This window comes from Erpetoichthys calabaricus, chromosome 7, assembly GCF_900747795.2.
Source record: "Erpetoichthys calabaricus chromosome 7, fErpCal1.3, whole genome shotgun sequence".
In the NCBI taxonomy this organism is placed as follows: Eukaryota; Metazoa; Chordata; class Cladistia; order Polypteriformes; family Polypteridae; genus Erpetoichthys; species Erpetoichthys calabaricus.
The window spans coordinates 114997568-115017649 of record NC_041400.2 but is presented as its reverse complement, the minus strand read 5'-3'; the positions used below and the strand labels follow the sequence as shown (position 1 = coordinate 115017649).

General features: G+C 39.2%; 1 protein-coding gene across 1 annotated transcript in view; it reads left to right on the top strand.

Annotated features, from left to right (window-relative positions):
- Nucleotides 1-2194: 2194 nt before the first annotated feature.
- commd10 (COMM domain containing 10) overlaps nt 2195-20082 on the top strand; it is a 143462-nt gene continuing 125574 nt past the window's right edge. Inside the window, exons 1-3 of the mRNA XM_028805265.2 lie at nt 2195-2301; nt 3346-3436; nt 9097-9207. Coding sequence (XP_028661098.1) covers nt 2273-2301; nt 3346-3436; nt 9097-9207 — 231 coding nt within the window. The 5' untranslated portion in view covers nt 2195-2272. The remainder of the gene's footprint in view (nt 2302-3345; nt 3437-9096; nt 9208-20082) is intronic.

The following is a 20082-nucleotide window of genomic DNA, read 5'->3' as shown; positions in this document are numbered from 1 at the left end:
AAGACATGAGACGGGGAGGCTTAGTAATGGAAAGAGTAAGTTTAACATTAAATGAGAGGAGAAAATGATCAGTTATGGGGTTTAGGTCTGGGCTTTAGTTGGGTCACTCAATGACAGTCAGAGATTTGCCCCAAAACCTAGTGCAGCATTGTCTTGGCTGGATGTTTTGAGTCATTGTCCTGCTGAAAGGTGAACCATCGCCAAAAGTCTGAGGTTATGTGCACTCTTAAGCAGGTTTTCTTTCATGGACATTTCTGTATGTAGCTGCATTTAACCTTCCCTCATTTCCAACAGTCTCTCTGTCCCTACCACTGAGAAGCATTCCCAGTGCATGATGCTGCCACTGCCATGTTTCATTATAGGGATGGTTTTAAGCAGCTGATGACCAGTGCCTGGTCTTCATCAGACAAAGTGCTTGGAGTTCTGCCCAATTTTTGTCTAGAACCAGAATCGAAAAAATGTTGTGGCAAACTCTAGATGGGCTGTCATATATCTTTTATTTACAAGTGACCTCTAGCCACTCTACTATAAATGCCTGATTGATGGAACACTGCTGAGCTGGTCATCCTTCTGACATGTTCTCCTTTCTCAGAAGAGGACATCTGAAACTCACTGTGACAACTGGGTTCTTGGTCACTCACCCTAAACAAGATCCTTTTTGCTCAGTCATTCAGTTTGGCAGAATGGCCTGTTATCGGAATAGTTGTGGTGGTTCCAAATTTCTTCCATTTCACAATTATTCATGTTCTTGTGCTCCTGGGAATACTCAAAGCTTTAGAAATGGTTTTATACCCTTGCCTTGATCTATGCCTCACCATAATTTTATCGCAGATGTCTACAGAGAGTTCCATGGAGTTCATCATTTGATTTTTGTCCCTACATGCAATGTAAATTGTGGGATCATATATACACAAGTGCATGTCCTTTTAAACTATGTTCAATCAATTAATTTTGCCACTGGTAGACTCCAGTTAAGTTATAGACACATCTCAAAGATAATTAAAGCAAAAACAAGGCACCTGATCAAAATTTGGGGTGCCACAACAAAGAGTCTTAATACTTAAAACGTTTTGAGTTTTAAAAACTTTGCAAACCTTTCCTAAGGCATGTTTTCAGTTTGCCATTGAGTATAGATCGATGAGCAAAAATGGCAGATTTATCCACTTAAAAATAAATCTACAACACAATAAAGTGGGCAGAAAGTGAAGGGGGCTGAAAACTTTCTGAATTTACTGTAGATTGATTGTTATCATGCCACTGTTTAAAAGCCAGGATCACTGTATACCTTTGCAAACATAATAGTTCCACATTAGGTTTGCTTTAGATGAAGCCTCTGATGTAACTTTAGGCACTGCGTTTGAATAATTAGGCACTGTTTTTATGTCTAGATACTATACTTTTATACTTCTCATCTGATGCAGTTTAACTATAAGAAATATTTTGCAAAGGATAACTGAATTCCTCACATCTATAATGTCAATTTCAATTTATTTATAGAGCACATTTAAAACAACATCAGAATGCTGTAGTCAAAGTGCTTTACTGTACATTAAAACATGCACTAAACATAAAATAAATAGAAATAAATACAATAAAACAGAATACAATCAGCAGTAAATTGAAACAGACAAGTGACTAAAAAGGTGGGAACCATCAGTGTCACTGAAAATCACAGAAAGCTAGTTTTAAACAGTCCAGTGGAAGGTGACTCCTTAGTGTACTTAGGGAAAGAATTCCACAGGTGATGTGCAACAGAGGCAAAAAGCCCCGGCCCCTCTGTGTAACACTTAGTAAAAGTGACAACCAGAGACAAGTGACCGGTAGATCTAAGCTTTCTGGATGGCTGGTATAAAACATACAATTCGGATAAATAGACAGGAGCATATTCATGTCCATGTATTGATTTAAAAACCAGCAGCAAATTTTTAAAATCAATTCCTAAACTAACAGCCAGTGTAAAGAGGCTAAAATTGGAAATACAGAATCATAATTTCCTGTCCCAAACCAAAAAACGAGCAGCAGCTTCACTACCTCTGTATTTTTTTTTTCTTCATTTTTTTAACTTTTTGATATCTGGGCATTTTACACATTGTACCTTGGCTTTGAATATAGTACTCTAAAAAGCAAACCTTATCGTCGATCTCCTCCTAGTGGAACATTTAGGATTTCGTATTTCTGTCCTGCTGGTGACATGAGCCGCGTGAGGCACCGTCCCAGCTGATGAAGCACGTGACAGAGTCAGGAAGCGTTGTGTTAAGACTGGCAAAAAAGGATGGCTTCGATCATTAAAGAAACACAGAGGTATTTTCCTTTTATGTTAGATTGACATTAACGTGTTGCTTATGGGAGACTAACGAAACGGTTCCCTTACTTAAAGAGCGTAGACGAGAGAAATGTTTCATTTGTTGTCTTTCTAGTTAGCCAATAAAAGGTGTCATTTTGCTTGGCTTTTCTCTACATTTGTTGTCTTTGAATTTCTTTTAATCTTGCACAGAGGATTGTAACGGTATTTAATTTACTTCACGGACATCAAGATAATTTTACCTTGATTGCACAGTTATGTTTTGGCCATTCCATTCCATCTATTCTTTGAGACTGTTTGGGGTAGTTGTAACTTGCATATATGCAATGCTAGTGTCATTGAAATGCGATTTGTTTAATACTTTAGTTAGTTTTATTTAGTTTAAGTCGAATATGTTTGAAGTATGGATAGATAGATAGATAGATAGATAGATAGATACTTTATTAATCCCAATGGGAAATTCATTGTTTCAGACTGAAAGAAAACTGCTGTGCCTGCAAGACCTGAACAGTGACCGTTATACAAATGTTACACGTACCTTCACATATGTGTTCTGTTAAATATTAATACTTGTGCCTGAATTTTTGCTTACATTATTTCTGTGATGCGTTAATTGCAATACGTGTCTTAAAATCTTCAGTAGTAAAAGTTACGTGTTTACTGCAGATGCTTTCTGCTTCATCTCCTTTTTTTATTTGTCGTATTCGACACTTTCTTATTGTATTGAACTATTGCTACCCCGTCCAGCCTTGACTGCAGCTTTGCTTCTCACGAGTCCGAAGTGGATACACTGGATAAAACATTATTAATGGGTTCCTGTGCATGATTTTAGTTATTAATCAACAATAGTATTTTCCACTAATTACTGGCTTTGCAATACAAACAACAAAAATGTTTAATTTTTCAAATGGGTTTTTAGTTTACTAACAAACATGTGCATAGTATAATCTATGTGACTCCCTATTCTGTTAATTTCTCATGATGAAATAAAATATTGCTTTGAAAAGAAGCAACTTTTATTAATTGTGTGTTTCCACCCACAGCATAAAAGAAGCAGTTGTATTGATCAATGGCATTGACTCTGGAAAATTTCCCAGACTGTTGTCTCGAATTCTTCAAAGGCTTCACTTAAAGGTATGACAGTTCTCTTAAAATGTAACATTTTTTATTTTAAAATTCTAACCAAAGAAAACCTCATTGTCTGTGTAAATTCAGCCATCCATCCATTTCTTTAACTTGCATAATACAGCTGTATTATCACAAGTGGCTAGAGCCACACATTTGTTTTTGTAAATTTGGAGATTTTAACTTGATGTTCAGTTGTTCTGTACATTTAACACATTTTCTAAGAGTAAGGTTGAGGTCCACTAGGGCACTAGTTATTATCTTGCATTACACTGAGTGGCATCCAACAGTTCCAACTGGAGGAGTGAAACCGTGTTGCCTTCTTACGGTTGTCCATAAGGGACCCAACTCTTTAAAGGCAACATACAATCCATGGTGCAGGCAACACAAAGAATTTCTGGCCTGAGTTCTTTCTAGCCAGAAGGGATGAGCCCCAATCATGGAAGTGATACACAGCTGGAAGAAGATCTCTTTTTTGTTTTTGATATCTTTATTAAAAACTGTTTTTTTGCTGCATGGGGTTCCAAAATCCATTCGTTTAAATCAAGGTCTTCAGTTTGTTTTTAGATTTTGCAGAGGGTGTTGAAAAAAGGACAGATTTAAAAATAAATTAACTTGTCATTGTCACCCAGAGTATAACTGATGAAAGACTGAACCAAGATTTAGAAAAATGTTTGCACCATACTGTTAACGTGATTCGGTGTAATTGGGAAACATTGACTAGAGGATGATAATGAGACAGTGAAATACTAACAAGCAAGGAACTTGTTTTAGTGAAATACGTTTTCTCCGAATGTGTTATATAATTGCTCTCCAAAAATGTAATCTTTGAAGTGTCAATATAGTTTGAAAATACCTGTTTTATGGTGTAGTAAGTGTCCATCTTCTGTTCCAGCTCTTTCAGAAAAATTTGTTTCATCTCTGCAAAAAAAAATTTTTGGGGGGTGGGAATCAAATATTTATTTAAGTTTACATATCATAATGAGAAGTAGAAACAATAACATCAACAGAGTTTAAAAAAAAAAAAAAAAAAAAAGAAGTCAAAAAAAATAATTGTAAATGCAGTATTAACAGTACAAATACAACCCCACCCACCCACAAATTTTGCCCTGTTTAAAAGATAAAGCGAGAACAGCCTAGTAGAACCAAGGAGGAAAATACAGACCATACATCGGAACCTCTGACCCTGAATTTAAGAAGCTGGAATAGATGAGCGACAACAATCACCAGTAATACACGAGCAATTGTTAATGTCAGAGACATCTATTAAATCTTCTAAATATAGGTAGAGATGCTGCCCTCCCAGTTTTAGAGTCGGGTGGAGAGTTTGGCTCAAATTTGATATCTGGTTGAGGCTTCCTTCCTTTAAATTTGGTCCCTAGAATGTTGGTCTCTACGCCATATTAAGGCAATTGACCAGAGTCACTCACAAATTGGCACAGCTAGCTTATTTCAAGACATATTGTTCTCTTCATGTGTCATCCCTTAAGCCAGTCAGTGCCTGTCACTTCTGTGTTACATCAGCTCCTCCTCCCCTGGTACGGGTTGGTGGACATGATGAATTTGAGGTCCAAAAGAGTTTGGGGACTAGAGTGGAGTATCTGGTTGATTGGCTAGGTTATTGTCCAAAGTAGCTTTCTTAAGTTTCTTCTTGTGATGTGCATGCCCCTCATTTATTGACCAGATTTCATCCCTTTTTTCCCCTTGAAATTTAGGATTATGCAATACTTGTTCTTATACACGTGTTTTGAGCTGTTTTAAGGTTTTTGGTGAGGACAATCAGTTGTTAAGGATTTGGAATCATTGTAATTAATTTTTACAAAGTGTTTTTTTAATTTTGTTCCACCCGTTATTGCTTACGCAATGTGTTTTTTTTTGCCAGGTGATTGTGGCCATTGCTTTTGTAATGTCACTAGTGTTAAAAGTATACACTGTAGCAGTGTTTCTGAAAGACATTATCCCTTCTTAAAATAATAAATTTTTAAATTATAGTTACATTCTAAATCAAGAAGGTAAGTATGAGGTATCGTTTATCATGAATTATCTCTTTCTTTGTTCTAACAAATTTCATGCTTATTATTGTATCAACTGTTTACCTTCTCCCAGTCAATCTTCCTTACAGTAATCCTCAGTGACAAGTGTTCTATTTTTTTATATATGTCTATATAATTCGCTATACAAGTTTTATTTTGAGTGTAATCGGTCATATTTTTGATATTACTTTTTTGATTTCATAATAATGATACCTTTTATTTATATAGCGCCTTTCCCATGCTCAATACAAAAAAAAATGTCCAAACTCAATTGCTGCACATTTACATTTATGGTTGTTTTGATCATTAGGTATACTGCTACTGGCTATACTAAGTGGAAAAGTTCTACCCTTGATGCCAGTGAAACTGAAGCTGTTCTGGAAATGCAAAATATGAGCACCCATATTTTGTTTCTTTCTATTTAGAGGTCTGCAACTATGTAATTAGTTAGGTAAAGGTAATGTAACTCCAGAAAGATGTATAATGGAGACAAAATAAGAACACAGCAGTATACAGCAATCATTTTTTAAGAAGGTGGGTGAAAAGGAGGAAGTTCAGTTTGGGGGCATTTGATACACATTAAGAAATAGAATTTCTTAAACTGATACTACTAATTTTAGAGAGATGAATTTCAGCATAGAGCAAATGCCCGTGTTCAAAATTATAGGGGTTTGGCTTATACATATCATTGTGTAAAATACTTGTTTTGAAGAGGTACAATAAAACAAAATTTCTTGGCTCTAGAGTAGTTGATGATGAAATCTACCTAAAATATAACTGAAATAAAAAGACAGATATTAGTATTAAAAATAAGAACCAAAATAAAAGTAAAAGAGTTATTATGAAAACGAAAGAAATGAAAAGTACAGTAGTTCAGACATCAAAGCCTAAATGGCCACTTGGCCACCACAATTTGTTAATACAGTTTCAAATATCTTGTTGTAGATTGTAAAAGTATTAGGAACTGCACTGAAAGGACAAGAATTCATCTGTAAAAATTTGGTAGTTTTGATGGTGGTGCTGGAGAACACTAAGTAGGCACCACTCCAATATATGTCACACGTACTCAATTGGGTTGCAGTATGTTGGCAAGAACAATCACGATGTACAGTATGCTTCACATCATTGCTGGACTCTTCAAACCATTTACTGTGTAAATTGTGACCAGTGCCCATATTTATGAAGTGTCTCAGAATTTACTCCTAGGAGTTACACTAAAAGTCTGGCTGGGATAAAAATTTGCCCTATCACAGAGTAGGACATGAGAAGTGTTAAACTTCAATAAACATAAAACACAATTAACATTAACAACGTTTTATGTTTTGATCACGAGCACTCCCGCACACACAACCAAAAAGCCAGCTCACTTACTAGACACGGCTGTAATACTCCCAAATGGGGATGCAGTACTGCAATACTACAAATACCAGCACGCGTATAAGATATATATTTTAACCTGAAGAAGTTATGAAGCATCCCACCCACTCCTAGAGAACACTTGGGGTTAATAAAGTTTATTTCATCTAATCTAGTGACATGCCTAAATCATTTCCATTGCAAAGCTGCACTTTCCCGGTGGTCAAAAAATGTTACTTTACCAACAACTGTGCAAGATTTATTATGAATAATATGAATATTATTCTATCTCTGTCAAATTGATATCTTTTTATTAGATCATTGTTGTCCATCATTTCCAAAACATTCCACTTTTTTCAGAATGTTTGTCCCAGTCTCTGCTTGGATGCCATCTTCTAGAAGCCCTTGCAAGCTGGGACAGCTAACAAGCTGTCCTAAATCCTGTTGAAGTTAAGAGTTTTCTCAATTAAAAAAATTGATAAAATTATGTTTGTCCTACTCCTAAAAGCAGGACAAAATTTGCATCACTCTTAACGTTTTTTGAGTCAGTTAGGATTATTATTCTGCTCTGAGATGCTTAATAAATATGGTCACTGTTCATGTGGACAGGTTCCTCTACATTTAGTTTAGAAGTGCTGCATCAGAGGCTAAATGTGGTCATGATAATGTCTAGCATTGAAATGAAAATTAGAGCCACAGTGTTTCTTTAGACAGAACAAGTAGATTGTTTACTGAATGCACCTATCAGTTACCACCATTATTACTTGTGAGTGTACTAATGTTAAAAAAAAGTTTCATTAACTAGACTAGCTAAATGCAATAGACTAGTCTGCTAAATGTCCTTGATAGCTTTATTTTTGGGCAGAGCTGCATTTTCACCCTTTACCAGATACTGTATTTATGCCAGGGACAGCAACTTGTAACCCATTAACTTATTGTTAACAGTGTTGTCTTGTTTGTTTTGTTGTTGAAGTTATTCTAGTTGTGTTTTTTTTTTTTCAAATCCTGATGTTTTGAGATTCTGCATATAAAAATATTTAGTAATTATTCAAATATAGCATACATTTATGTACTTACTTGAATTATTTGGCCATTACTCAATAAAGTAGTTGATAGATTAAGCATTTAACAGAATACAAGTTTGTGGCAGCACTGATGTTACAATGTTTATTCTTTTGGTTGACTGTTCATCAACCTGACAACTTATGGAAAGAAACTGTCCCAGAATCTATTGTTGTATGTGCCAGTGGTTCTAAACAGTAGGCAGCTCGGTGCTGCTAATATTCTGTGCTGGTTTTACTATCCACTGCATTGCTTTACGATCTTGAGCTGAACATGTGCCTACCAGGGGGCTCAATACATTACCTTGTGGAGTGCCTGTGTTGAGGGTTAGCTTGGAGGATGCTGCCAATCTGCTGAGGTCTGTTTGTTAGAAAGCCCGAAGACTAGTCAAAGAGGGTGGCATTAAGTCCTAATTTGAGGAGTTTGGTAATTCGCTTTGAAGGGGCAACAATGTTACAATGCTTTGATATTAATCTATAAACTTCACATTGATGTAAGTTTTTATTGTCCAACTGAGGCGATTAGCAAACTAAAGATAATTGGGACTATCCATAATATTCTGTATAATGTATCCTAGGGCTATTCTCTCAAAGCACTTCATCATGATTGAAGTTTTATAATTTTACATGCGTTTTTTTAGTGCAATTCTGTGCCACTTCTCTTTCCAGCTCCTGTCTCTGAAATCTACAGTATCTGGTACAAGGGAATTGAGACCAACATTGGAAATTAATTCCAGCAAGTGACATTTAGTATTGATCTTATAATATCCATCCAACCATCCATTTTCCAACCAACTGAATCTCAACACAGGGACACAGGGGTCTGTTGGAGCCAATCCCAGGGCGCAAGGCAGGAACCAATCCCGAGCAGGGCGCCAACCCTCCGCAGGACACACATAAACACACCAAGCACACACTAGTGCCAATTTAGAATCGCCAGTCCACCTAACCTGCATGTCTTTGGACTGTGGGAGGAAACCGGAGCACCCGAAGGAAACCCACACAGACACGGGGAGAACATGCAAACTCCATGCAGGGAGGACCCGGTAAGAGAACCCAGGTCTCCTTACTGCGAGGCAGCAGCGCTACCACTACGCCACCGTGCCACCCCCACTAACAGTATAGATTTGTATATTTGAAAAAAACTCAAAGTCACAATACAGTAAGTTGAACTGATTATTGCAATTAAATTTGTTCCAACTATCACTTTATTTTATAGGTAGAACGGTCTTTCAGTGATGAGGAAGAGGAAAAACTACAGATGGCACTGTCACTAGAGAAGTCAAATCTTCATCTTGTAATAGAAACAGTCTCCTTCATTTTAGAACAGGTAATGCATACTCTAGTTAAAAGTCCTGATTTGTACCTGTTGTTTACAAGCTTGCAAAATTTGTTCCTGCTCTGAAGAACCTAAAAATGAGCTCTTCTCTTTTGGTAAATGCCCTTTCAGTTTTAAATTTTTCTGTTCTGTCCAAAACCTTGGCAGTATTCTTTATGTTCGTCCAACTCAGCACCTAATGGAAACTTTTATGGTTTTTAAACTTGCTTGAGCACTTCAACAGTCCTTTTACATATATTGCCAATCCAATTTCACATACTGTCAGTTCATTTCAACTTGTGTTGATTTTTTGGAAAGAATGTTCTTGTATTTCGTCTTGTTATTTTGGCTTGTACTCTGTACACTTTTAAAGCACCTTATTTTGTTGTGCTTTCTGAAAGGTAATATTAAAAATAAACATTGAATTTGTTTAACTATAAATAGACCATTATATCTTTAAAACTGTACTAATTGTAGATCTCTGAAACACTATAACTATATTAGGTGGTCTTTGAAAATGATTATATGGCTAGTATCATAAACAATTTCATGATAAATAGGAATGAAACACAATTTGATAATTCTCATTTACTTCCAGTTTAGAATACCATGTTAGAATAGTAAAATGCAATCTTTTGATATTGAATTATAGTTTAATCCACTTCTGGAAAGTATTGATCACAGGCAAAATGTATCATAGTACTAGATAGTAGCGATGTGTTGCATGTTAGTCTGACATACTGTACATCCATGAATTTCACTGTACTCTGCACCTTTGATAAAACTACAACTAATGGGAGGAAGCTGTCATGTATACAGATGCTGTGGCACGAGCAATTCAGAAACAACAATGCTACTGTGGCTTCTACTATGTACATCATTGTCAGGAGTGTGCTCTTTAAAAATTCTAGATAATTCCAGATGACTAAGAATGGCGACAATGGTGTCAAAAGAGACACATTTTAAGGCAAAATTCACATAAGGGTTAAGTTCCAGAAGGCTAAGAAGCGTTGACATCAAACACTGAATTATTTGAAAAACATTGACTAGTCTTATGAATCCTAGTTCCCATCACTGGTGGAACAGCTAGAATATAATGAAAACCCATTAAGAAAAATGGATATGTCTGTTTCAAGAATAATTTTATAGTGTTAGAATAGTGGTAGTCGGTATGTTTTCTTGGGTCTCATCTGTTCCCTTTACAGGGAATACATTTGATTTTTGTAACATATCTGAGCGTCGCTGCTGATCAGTTGTATTTTTTTGTAGCAGTTAATCTGTTTGCATATTTGTTTTAATAGCAAAGTAATTCCTACCTTTTTAACAAAAAGAAAGTCCTTGAACGCTTCCTAGGATTTGACCATGATTTCACCCAAAGGCACTGACCTTTCTAGTCACCAGGGGCCTCATGTATAATGCCGTGTGTAGAACTCACACTATAACATGGCATAAGCACAAAAGCGGGAATGTGCGTATGCACAGAAAAATCCAGATGCAGGAATCTGTACGTATGCAAACTTCCACGTTCTTCTGCTACATAAATCCCGATCAGCGTGAAAAGTAACGCACGTGTACGTGCCTTCTGTCCCTCCCCAACTCCTCCCAGAATTATGCCTCTTTGAATATGCAAATCAGTATAAATAGCCTTCTGTGAAAAGACAGTGGGAAAAGCACGGGGGAAAAATATAAGAATTTCAGTAAATACCAAGTGGAGGCAAAGGAAAAATGTACTATTTGTTGGTTTAAACAGTGGTATAATCAACAAAAGGAAGTTGATCGAGTGACAGAGTGTCGGAGAAACTCGAAAGATCAAGTTCACAAAGCCGCACAGTGCCCGAAATAAAAAAGAAATCTCATATCAAAGTTGCCGTGAAAAGGCGAGTCGTAGCCCACCATCTGAGTGTCATATGAAAGCTTATTAGGGTACAGACAAAAAAAATAGGCACACAGTGGGAAAAAAGCACAAAATGTCAACTTTAATCTCGAAATTTCCACTTTAACCACGTAGTTTATTTTGCCATTAAAGTAGAACATCATAAACTTCATCTTAAAATCGTTTAATTTACTAGTTTCTCAAATCCCATTGTAACTAAAGTAGCACGTTAAATGCTTTGTTCTGTGTTTGATCTTCTATGTGCTCTATGTGTGTGAATCACTACCTGCTTCTTAAACGGGCTTTCTCTTTCTCTGACAGGACACATAATCCATTACATTCGTGATATTACAGCTCTCTCAATAATTAAAATACTGAGATGTATACGTGATATCTTTTTCATGATGATAGGAATGAAAGCATGTTATTAAACATGAGAACACGGTGGCGCAGTGCTTGCTTATGTCTCACGCAAGAGGCTTGCTGTGCCATGCACGACCTTCGATGAAATAATTTATTACAGAAGTACTGTCTCTTTCAAACGTACTAACCTCCAATTCCTGTCCTTACTTTTCTTTCTCCAAATACCCAATCGCCACACAATCAGCTCTGTAATAGACGTGAAGCCTTTTGTAAGCTTAGAACACCGATTCTTCAAAACTTTTAAGGAATATCTTCGTAGTACATTTAATTATTCTATCCATCTATCCTTCCAGTGTTGCGTCAGCACCAGCAAGAATACAACACAATGCAGGAACTATCCCTGAATTAGCTAGCGCTGCGGCACTGTGTCCTCACATGTTTAATTATTAACAATACAGATTATTTAAATGAAATTAAAGTTTTATCTGTATAATATAATCAACATATTTTGCTGTATTTCATCTTAAAAATGATATCGTCATCATATGTTAATACGTGCTTTATAAAGTGGCACAGGTTGTGCAATATTATAACTGTAGTGCAAGTTTACAGTGAGGTAATTGTACTTATAAGTACAAACAGTTATACAAGGAGCACTTGATGGACTGATTGAGTGCATTTATAGTTCTTGGGATGAAACTTTTTCTAAACCACGAAGTCCGTACAGGAAAGTCTCTGAAGCGTTTTGCCGTGGCTGAGGCAGCGTCTGCTTCATGCTGTATACCGATAATTCTCTTTCCGATCAGCTGCTGCTGTGATTCCCCACTCAGATACAGTGATATAAATATTCCGAGTGGTGCAGTGAGAGTAATATGGAAAAAGATGATCTGCTGTGGCAACCCTTAACGGGAGCAGCTGAAAGAAGAAGAAGATGCAGTGAGCGTAACAACGCTAAAGCAGTTATGGTATTTGGAATAATATGGCTATTCCCTGGACCATTATATTGCTGCAGGTTAATTACAATCAGATGCATTACACTAATAAACAATATGCAGTTAGTTTCAGTGTATTTATAAAGCCGCGTCAGGAATGTGGATCTAAGAAAGAAAGGGTGACCACACAGGAACAGTAGCACTGCTTTGATGCTGGGTGCCGCCAGTCTGCAAAACCGAGTGGAGAAATTGCGTCCACCAGGGTATGAGGTACCGTGGAAATGTGCGTGGCTTTACGCCAAGTTTAGGTTTTACACATTGCGATTTGAGTGTGGAAACGTTTGTACGCAACATTTATGTGCATACGCACCGTTTATACATGAGGCCCCAGGTGTCAGTCCAGTCAAGCAGCTGTAAAATGAGAGGTGACACTACGTTACTGACAATTTCCAAAAGCTAAGAGTCTCATTCGTATCAACATGGGCTCACGTCATTGTGTTACACTTTAGCCTCATTGCATCCATACTGTGAGTCCATGTTATTCAGAATGTAAATGTGGAAACATCTTGTTATTAGTTAGATTATTCTGTTTATATTACTTTTAAAGCTTACGTTTTAATATATGGTTGCCAGCTGCTGGATAATTCTGCCACATTTCTCTTCACCTTTAGTAGTAGCAACATGAGACCTTTTTCTGCATTCATTCCCATGATTGCATGAATATTAAGGTTTAAGGTTTTATCTTAGAAGAGAGTTGTTCTATAAATATGTTACAACTGCTAGTTTATGCACATTAGTCTTCAGAGTAGCATCCCTCTTTCACCCTTTCTAAATATAGTAGACTTCCACTATTAACAAAGCCATAGTTTGTAATTATGGATGGAATTCAAGTCTGTTGTCTCTTTATGCTGCTTTTATGTAAAGAGCACAGAATAAAGCTATAGTTACATGTAGCTACTCGATTTATGGAGTACAGCTACTTTTGTCTTGTCTGTCAGCTTGTCAGAAAAACTTCAGCTTATACCTCAATATCCGAAGCTTCTAGCTCACCCTTAAAAGACATTAAGAAATGCAATATAAGTGAAGTCCAGTATCCAGACTATGATGTGAGGTTAGGAATGACAGTCTTGAATTTTAAAACTATATTGATTAATATAAAAAAGAACATTGCCACAAATGTTCACATTTAACCTCAGTATCTCAGTTAAATTCCTTTTCCCCCAAGAAACAGCAGTATAAAAAGAAAAAAGCTAACAAACTGTGATGTTTTAGTGCTGTTTTGTAATTTAAACAAATTATTAGGTAAGTTTCTATTTTCTTGATTTGCTGTCCTGTTGTATAACAGGCTATAAGGTTGTTACTGATAAATGATTATATCTGAACTAATGCCATGCTGTTTTTTGTATTTACCTTAATTTTTAATGGGATTGAGTAGGTCTTCGAAGTACTCCCCCCACCGACCCACAACGTCCCGAGTCGAGGTCAGCAGCGCACCATCCCCACCATATACGGTGTTGACACTGCACTGCTTCCCCTTCCTGAGATGCCGGATGGTGGACCAGAATCTCCTCGAAGCCGTCCGAAAGTCATTCTCCATGGCCTCCCCAAACTCCTCCCATGCCCGAGTTTTTGCCTCAGCAACCACCAAAGCCGCATTCCGCTTGGCCTGCCGGTACCTATCAGCTGCCTCCAGAGTCCCACAGGACAAAAGGGACCGGTAGGACTCCTTCTTCAGCTTGACGGCATCCTTCACCGCCGGTGTCCACCAACGGGTTCGGGGATTGCCACCACGACAGGCACCGACCACCTTACGGCCACAGCTCCGGTCAGCTGCCTCAACAATAGAGGCACGGAACATGGCCCATTCGGACTCAATGTCCCCCACCTCCCTCGGGACATGGTCGAAGTTCTGCCGGAGGTGGGAGTTGAAGCTACTTCTGACAGGGGGCTCTGCCAGATGTTCCCCGCAGACCCTCACAACACGTTTGGGCCTACCATGCCTGACCGGCATCCTCCCCCACCATCGAAGCCAACTCACCACCAGGTGGTGATCAGTTGACAGCTCCGCCCCTCTCTTCATCCGAGTGTCCAAGACATGTGGCCGCAAGTCCGACGACACGACCACAAAGTCGATCATCGAACTGAGGCCTAGGGTGTCCTGGTGCCAAGTGCACATATGAACACCCCTATGCTTGAACAAGGTGTTCGTTATGGACAATCCGTGACGAGCACAGAAGTCCAATAACAAAACACCGCTCGGGTTCAGATTGGGGGGGCCATTCCTCCCAATCACGCCCTTCCAGGTCTCACTGTCATTGCCCACGTGAGCATTGAAGTCTCCCAGCAGAACGAGGGAGTCCCCAGAAGGTATGCCCTCTAGCACCCCCTCCAGAGACTCCAAAAAGGGTGGGTACTCCGAACTGCTGTTCGGTGCATATGCACAAACAACAGTTAGGACCCGTCCCCCCACCCGAAGGCGAAGGGAGGCTACCCTCTCGTCTACCGGGGTAAACCCCAATGTACAGGCTCCAAGTCGGGGGGCAATAAGTATACCCACACCCGCTCGGCGCCTCTCACCGGGGGCAACTCCAGAGTGGTACAGAGTCCAGCCCCTCTCAAGGAGGAAGCAGAGCCTGGGGACTCAGAGGTGGGCTCCCCCATCTCTGGGACTGAGGTCACCGAGGTGGTCAAAAAACTCCTTGGTGGCAGGGCCCCGGGGGTGGATGAGATACGCCCGGAGTTCCTCAAGGCTCTGGATGTTGTAGGGCTGTCTTGGTTGACACGCCTCTGCAACATCGCATGGACATCAGGGACAGTGCCTCTGGATTGGCAGACCGAGGTGGTGGTCCCCCTCTTTAAGAAGGGGGATCGGAGGGTGTGTTCCAACTACAGAGGGATCACACTCCTCAGCCTCCCTGGAAAAGTCTATTCAGGGGTCCTGGAGAGGAGGGTCCGTCGGATAGTCGAACCTCGAATTCAGGAGGAACAGTGTGGTTTTCGTCCTGGTCGCGGAACAGTGGACCAGCTCTATACCCTTAGCAGGGTCCTGGAGGGTGCATGGGAGTTTGCCCAACCAGTCTACGTGTGTTTTGTGGACTTGGAAAAGGCATTCAACCGTGTCCCTCGGGGAATCCTGTGGGGAGTACTCCGAGAGTATGGGGTACCGGCCCCCCTGATAAGGGCTGTTCGTTCCCTGTACGATCGGTGCCAGAGCTTGGTCCGCATTGCCGGCAGTAAGTCGAACCCGTTTCCAGTGAGAGTTGGTCTCCGCCAGGGCTGCCCTTTGTCACCGATTCTGTTCATAACTTTTATGGATAGAATTTCTAGGCGCAGCCAGGGCGTTGAGGGGGTCCGATTTGGTGGGCTCAGGATTGGGTCACTGCTTTTTGCAGATGATGTTGTCCTGTTTGCTTCATCAGGCCGTGATCTTCAGCTCTCTCTGGATCGGTTCGCAGCCGAGTGTGAAGCGGCTGGGATGAGAATCAGCACCTCCAAATCCGAGGCCATGGTCCTCAGCCGGAAAAGGGTGGAGTGCCCTCTCAGGGTTGGTAGCGAGATCCTGCCCCAAGTGGAGGAGTTCAAGTATCTCAGGGTCTTGTTCACGAGTGAGAGAAGAATGGAGCGTGAGATCGACAGGCGGATCGGTGCGGCATCCGCAGTAATGCGGGCGCTGCATTGGTCTGTCGTGGTAAAAAAGGAGCTGAGCCGCAAGGCGAAGCTCTCAATTTACCAGTCGATCTATGTTCCTACCCTCACCTATGGTCATGAGCATGAGGTAGTGACCGAAAGAACGAGATCGCGAATACAAGCGGCTGAAATGAGTTTCCTCCGCAGGGTGTCTGGGCTCTCCCTTAAAGATAGAGTGAGAAGCTCAGTCATCCGGGAGGGGCTCAGAGTAGAGCCGCTTCTCCTCCGCATCGAGAGGAGTCAGATGAGGTGGCTTGGGCATCTGATCAGGATGCCTCCTGGACGCCTCCAGGTGAGGTGTTCCGGGAACGTCTAACCGGGAGGAGGCCCAGGGGAAGACCCAGGACACGCTGGAGGGACTATGTCTCTCGACTGGCCTGGGAACGCCTTGGGATTCTCCCAGAAGAGCTAGAAGAAGTGGCCGGGGAGAGGGAAATCTGGGCATCTCTGCTCAAGCTGCTGCCCCCGCGACCCGACCTCGGATAAGCGGGAGACAATGGATGGATGGATGGATGGATGGACCTTAATTTTTAATACTCAGTTGACTTTATTGAGGTCTATTTCACTGTTGAGCCAAACTGTACAATAACTGTATTCAAATGGTAGAGGTTTCTGTTTTGTTTTTATCTTTCAAAGGTACAGTAGAATAATTTCCACAGCCCATTGTGATACCTCATGGACATTGAAGGTTTGACTTGTGTACTTAAATTAATTTACAGTAATCCCTCGCAACTTCGCGGTTCACTTTTCACGGATTCACGACTTCGCGGATTTTATATGTAAGCATATCTAAATAAATAACGCAGATTTTTCGCTGCCACGCGGGTTTCTGCGGACAATGGGTCTTTTTACTTGCTTCCTCAGTTGGTTTGCCCAGTTGATTTCATACAAGAGATGCTATTGGCGGATGGCTGAGAAGCTACCCAATCAGAGCACGCAGTTAAGTTCCTGTGTGCTGCTGATTGGCTCAGCGACGGAGTGTTGCATTAACCAGGAAGTCTCATCTCACTAATTCATCATTAACATGCTTAATGCTTCAGGGGCCGTGTCCAAGCACCAACAGAAGATGCAAATGATTGCAGAAAAGGTAAAAGTTTTGGATATGTTGAAGGAAGGGAACAGCTACACCGCTGCAGGACATCGATTCTTTTTATTTAAAAAGGAGGAAAAGCATATAAGATCTACGGCCGCAGTGTCCTTTAACCAGGGTGCAAAACGAGTTGCAAGTGGACGTGATAAGGCAGTAGTCTGGATGGAATCTGCTTTAGGAATCTTTGCAACAAGGTCGACGACGTCATGACCGCCTACAAGCTGCTACGTGTACTTCGCTATACAGTAAGTGTAAACTTATCTACCGATTTCATATTGCTTAGCAGTTGTCCCTGTTTTAATAGAGTAAACGGTGGGTTGTAAACAATACAGGGAGGGTTTAAAAACGTCCAAATACACGTTAAATAATTAAATAAATATAGTGTCCCTACTTCGCGGAAATTCAGTTATCGCGGTCGGCCTTGGAACCTATCTCCCGCGATAAGTGAGGGATTACTGTAATTTGCTTTGGAGTACAAAAAAGGATACAAGAGAAAAAAAGATTTTTGTAGTTTGCTGTTGCAAGCATTTTTTTAACATTGTTTTCTATAAATATAGTACATGTGTAGGTTTGTAAAAAGAGGCCACTCTTGATAGAGTCAGAGCTACCACTTGTTATAGAGTGTGAAATTGCGTGTATGGTGATTGCTAACTATGATAGATAGGTCGTTCATTCTATATCTACTTGGTGAGAATGTGTAATATTCTGAAAGAATAAAACCTTTTGGAGTTTTAATTTTATAGGTTTCTGCAGAGTTAGGCTCCATAATATGTAAAAGTATTCTAGTTACAGATTCATATTGTGCTTTGATGATTAAATGTAAAAAATGGTTAAAGTGGGATTTACTTATTACATCTGCATCAGATAGCATAATACAGTATCTTGCTGTGGAATTGCATTCAATTATAATTGTTGTTTTATGAGGTTTTTATTGATATACAGTATATTAAAAATATTATAATAAAATCTGAGAGTATATTTTTTGCTTCTTTGAGTATATTTCATAATCCGCAAAACTGTCAGCCTTATTCTCTCATCAGTCTGTTCGTGCATTTTCCAGACCACTAAATCTAAGGTTGGAGCCTAAGCTTCAGATACAGACCAGGAACCTCTCTAGAAGAAGCACAATTTCCATCACAGAGAAATCATATAATACCAACAGTATAAGGTAGAGATTATGCAATATGGAAAACTGTAAATGACAACAGAACAGAATCATATACAGTACCTTGGAAAAGTATATAGCGTCAGAAACTATTTTCACATTTTTTCATACAGATTCTAATCCTAAATAATTTTAGATTAAGAATTTTTGTAGCTGCTGTGCAAAATAGTGTACATCATGCCAAATCAAAGAAAAAAATGTAAAACTTTATAACAGTTTTATTATTATATTATAATATATAATATTTCTCCCTTTTGTAAATATAAGGCTAACTTTACTAAGGTGAAGTGTATTATCTGAGCAGCTCACCATGTTTGTTGGGGAGAGTACATGAGATCTCAAAGGCACTGAAAATTCCTTGCAGTACATTGCAATCTATCTTATAGAAGAGGAAACAAATATGAAACTGCAGCTTTAATGCCTAGTTCAGGCCACCCTTTTAACTTAGTCACCAAACAAAAATGGCACTTAGCCAGAGAGGCTACTGTGATGCCAATTGTCACTCTGACTGAGCTGCACAAGTCAGTGACTGTGATTGGCGAGGATGTTCACAGCTGAACAATCTCCAAGGCATTGCATAAAAAGGGCATTCATGAAAGAGTGGGAATAAAGAAGGCCTGGCTAAAATAAAAAAGGAGGAGAAGAAATGTCATAGCCTGTGAAGAATTTGCAAAATTTCACGAAAGAAATGCAGCAGAAAGTTATGTGGTGATGATACTAAACTGAAACTTTTTGGCTTGAATACTAAGCGACATGTGAAACGTAACTTTTACCCTTAACATCAGCCACCCTAAAATGTGGTGGTGGCAGTATCAAGTAATGGCGAGGCTTTTCAGCAGAAGGTACTAGCAGTCTAGTCAGAAATTATATTAAAATGAATGCTGCACAATACATACACAGCCTGGAGGAAAACCTATTTTAATCTGCCAGTAAAGCATAAACTGGGGAGGATATTTGTCTTTCAACAGGACAATTCAAAGCACACTGCCAGAAACAACTGTGGACTTGCGTGAAATGAAGAGAATTTATGTCCTAGGCATCCATAGCCCTCACCATAACCCTATAACTTATCTGTGGCAAGACCTAAAAATTGCAGTCCGCCATTGCTTTAACAGCTTTGCAGGAAGGAATAGGCAAATCCTGCTCCATCATGTTGTGCAAAATGAACAGGGGCTTATCCAAAAAGACTACTTGTTACAATAGTTATAGGAGGCGGTTCAAATGAGTATGAGAGGTGATTTAAACAAGTACTGGTTAAATACTTAAAAGTTGTTAACATTTTTGAGTTTTTCAAATTTACATTTTTATTGGTTTATAATTTTCTTTCTTGGGAAGTGCTTTTGATATGCATGATTGGTTTAAATTCCCAGTCAAATTGATCAAAATCTAAGTTAAAGAAAATCATTCAATCATTTATGTGAACAAAATTAGCCACTGTATGTACAGTATATGAAAGTACTGTAGTGAGTCATTAACAGGTTAAATATTAATGTACATTCTGTCTATCAAATGCTGTACTGTAGCAGTGGAGTATGTTAGAGTATTTACTAAAGAGAAATTCAGTAGATTGATTTATATTGCTTTTGCATTTTAAGGCAGTTTTAAAGTTATGTTTTTTCATGTAATTACTATATATTCTTGTCTAAATAATTTTCATCCCACTGCAAACATGGATTTGGTTAAGAAGGTAAATTGAATGTATTGATAAATAGAACAGTATACCTTATAACTTGCATTTACAGTTATGGCCCATCTTTCTGCAGTGTAAGGTTTTATA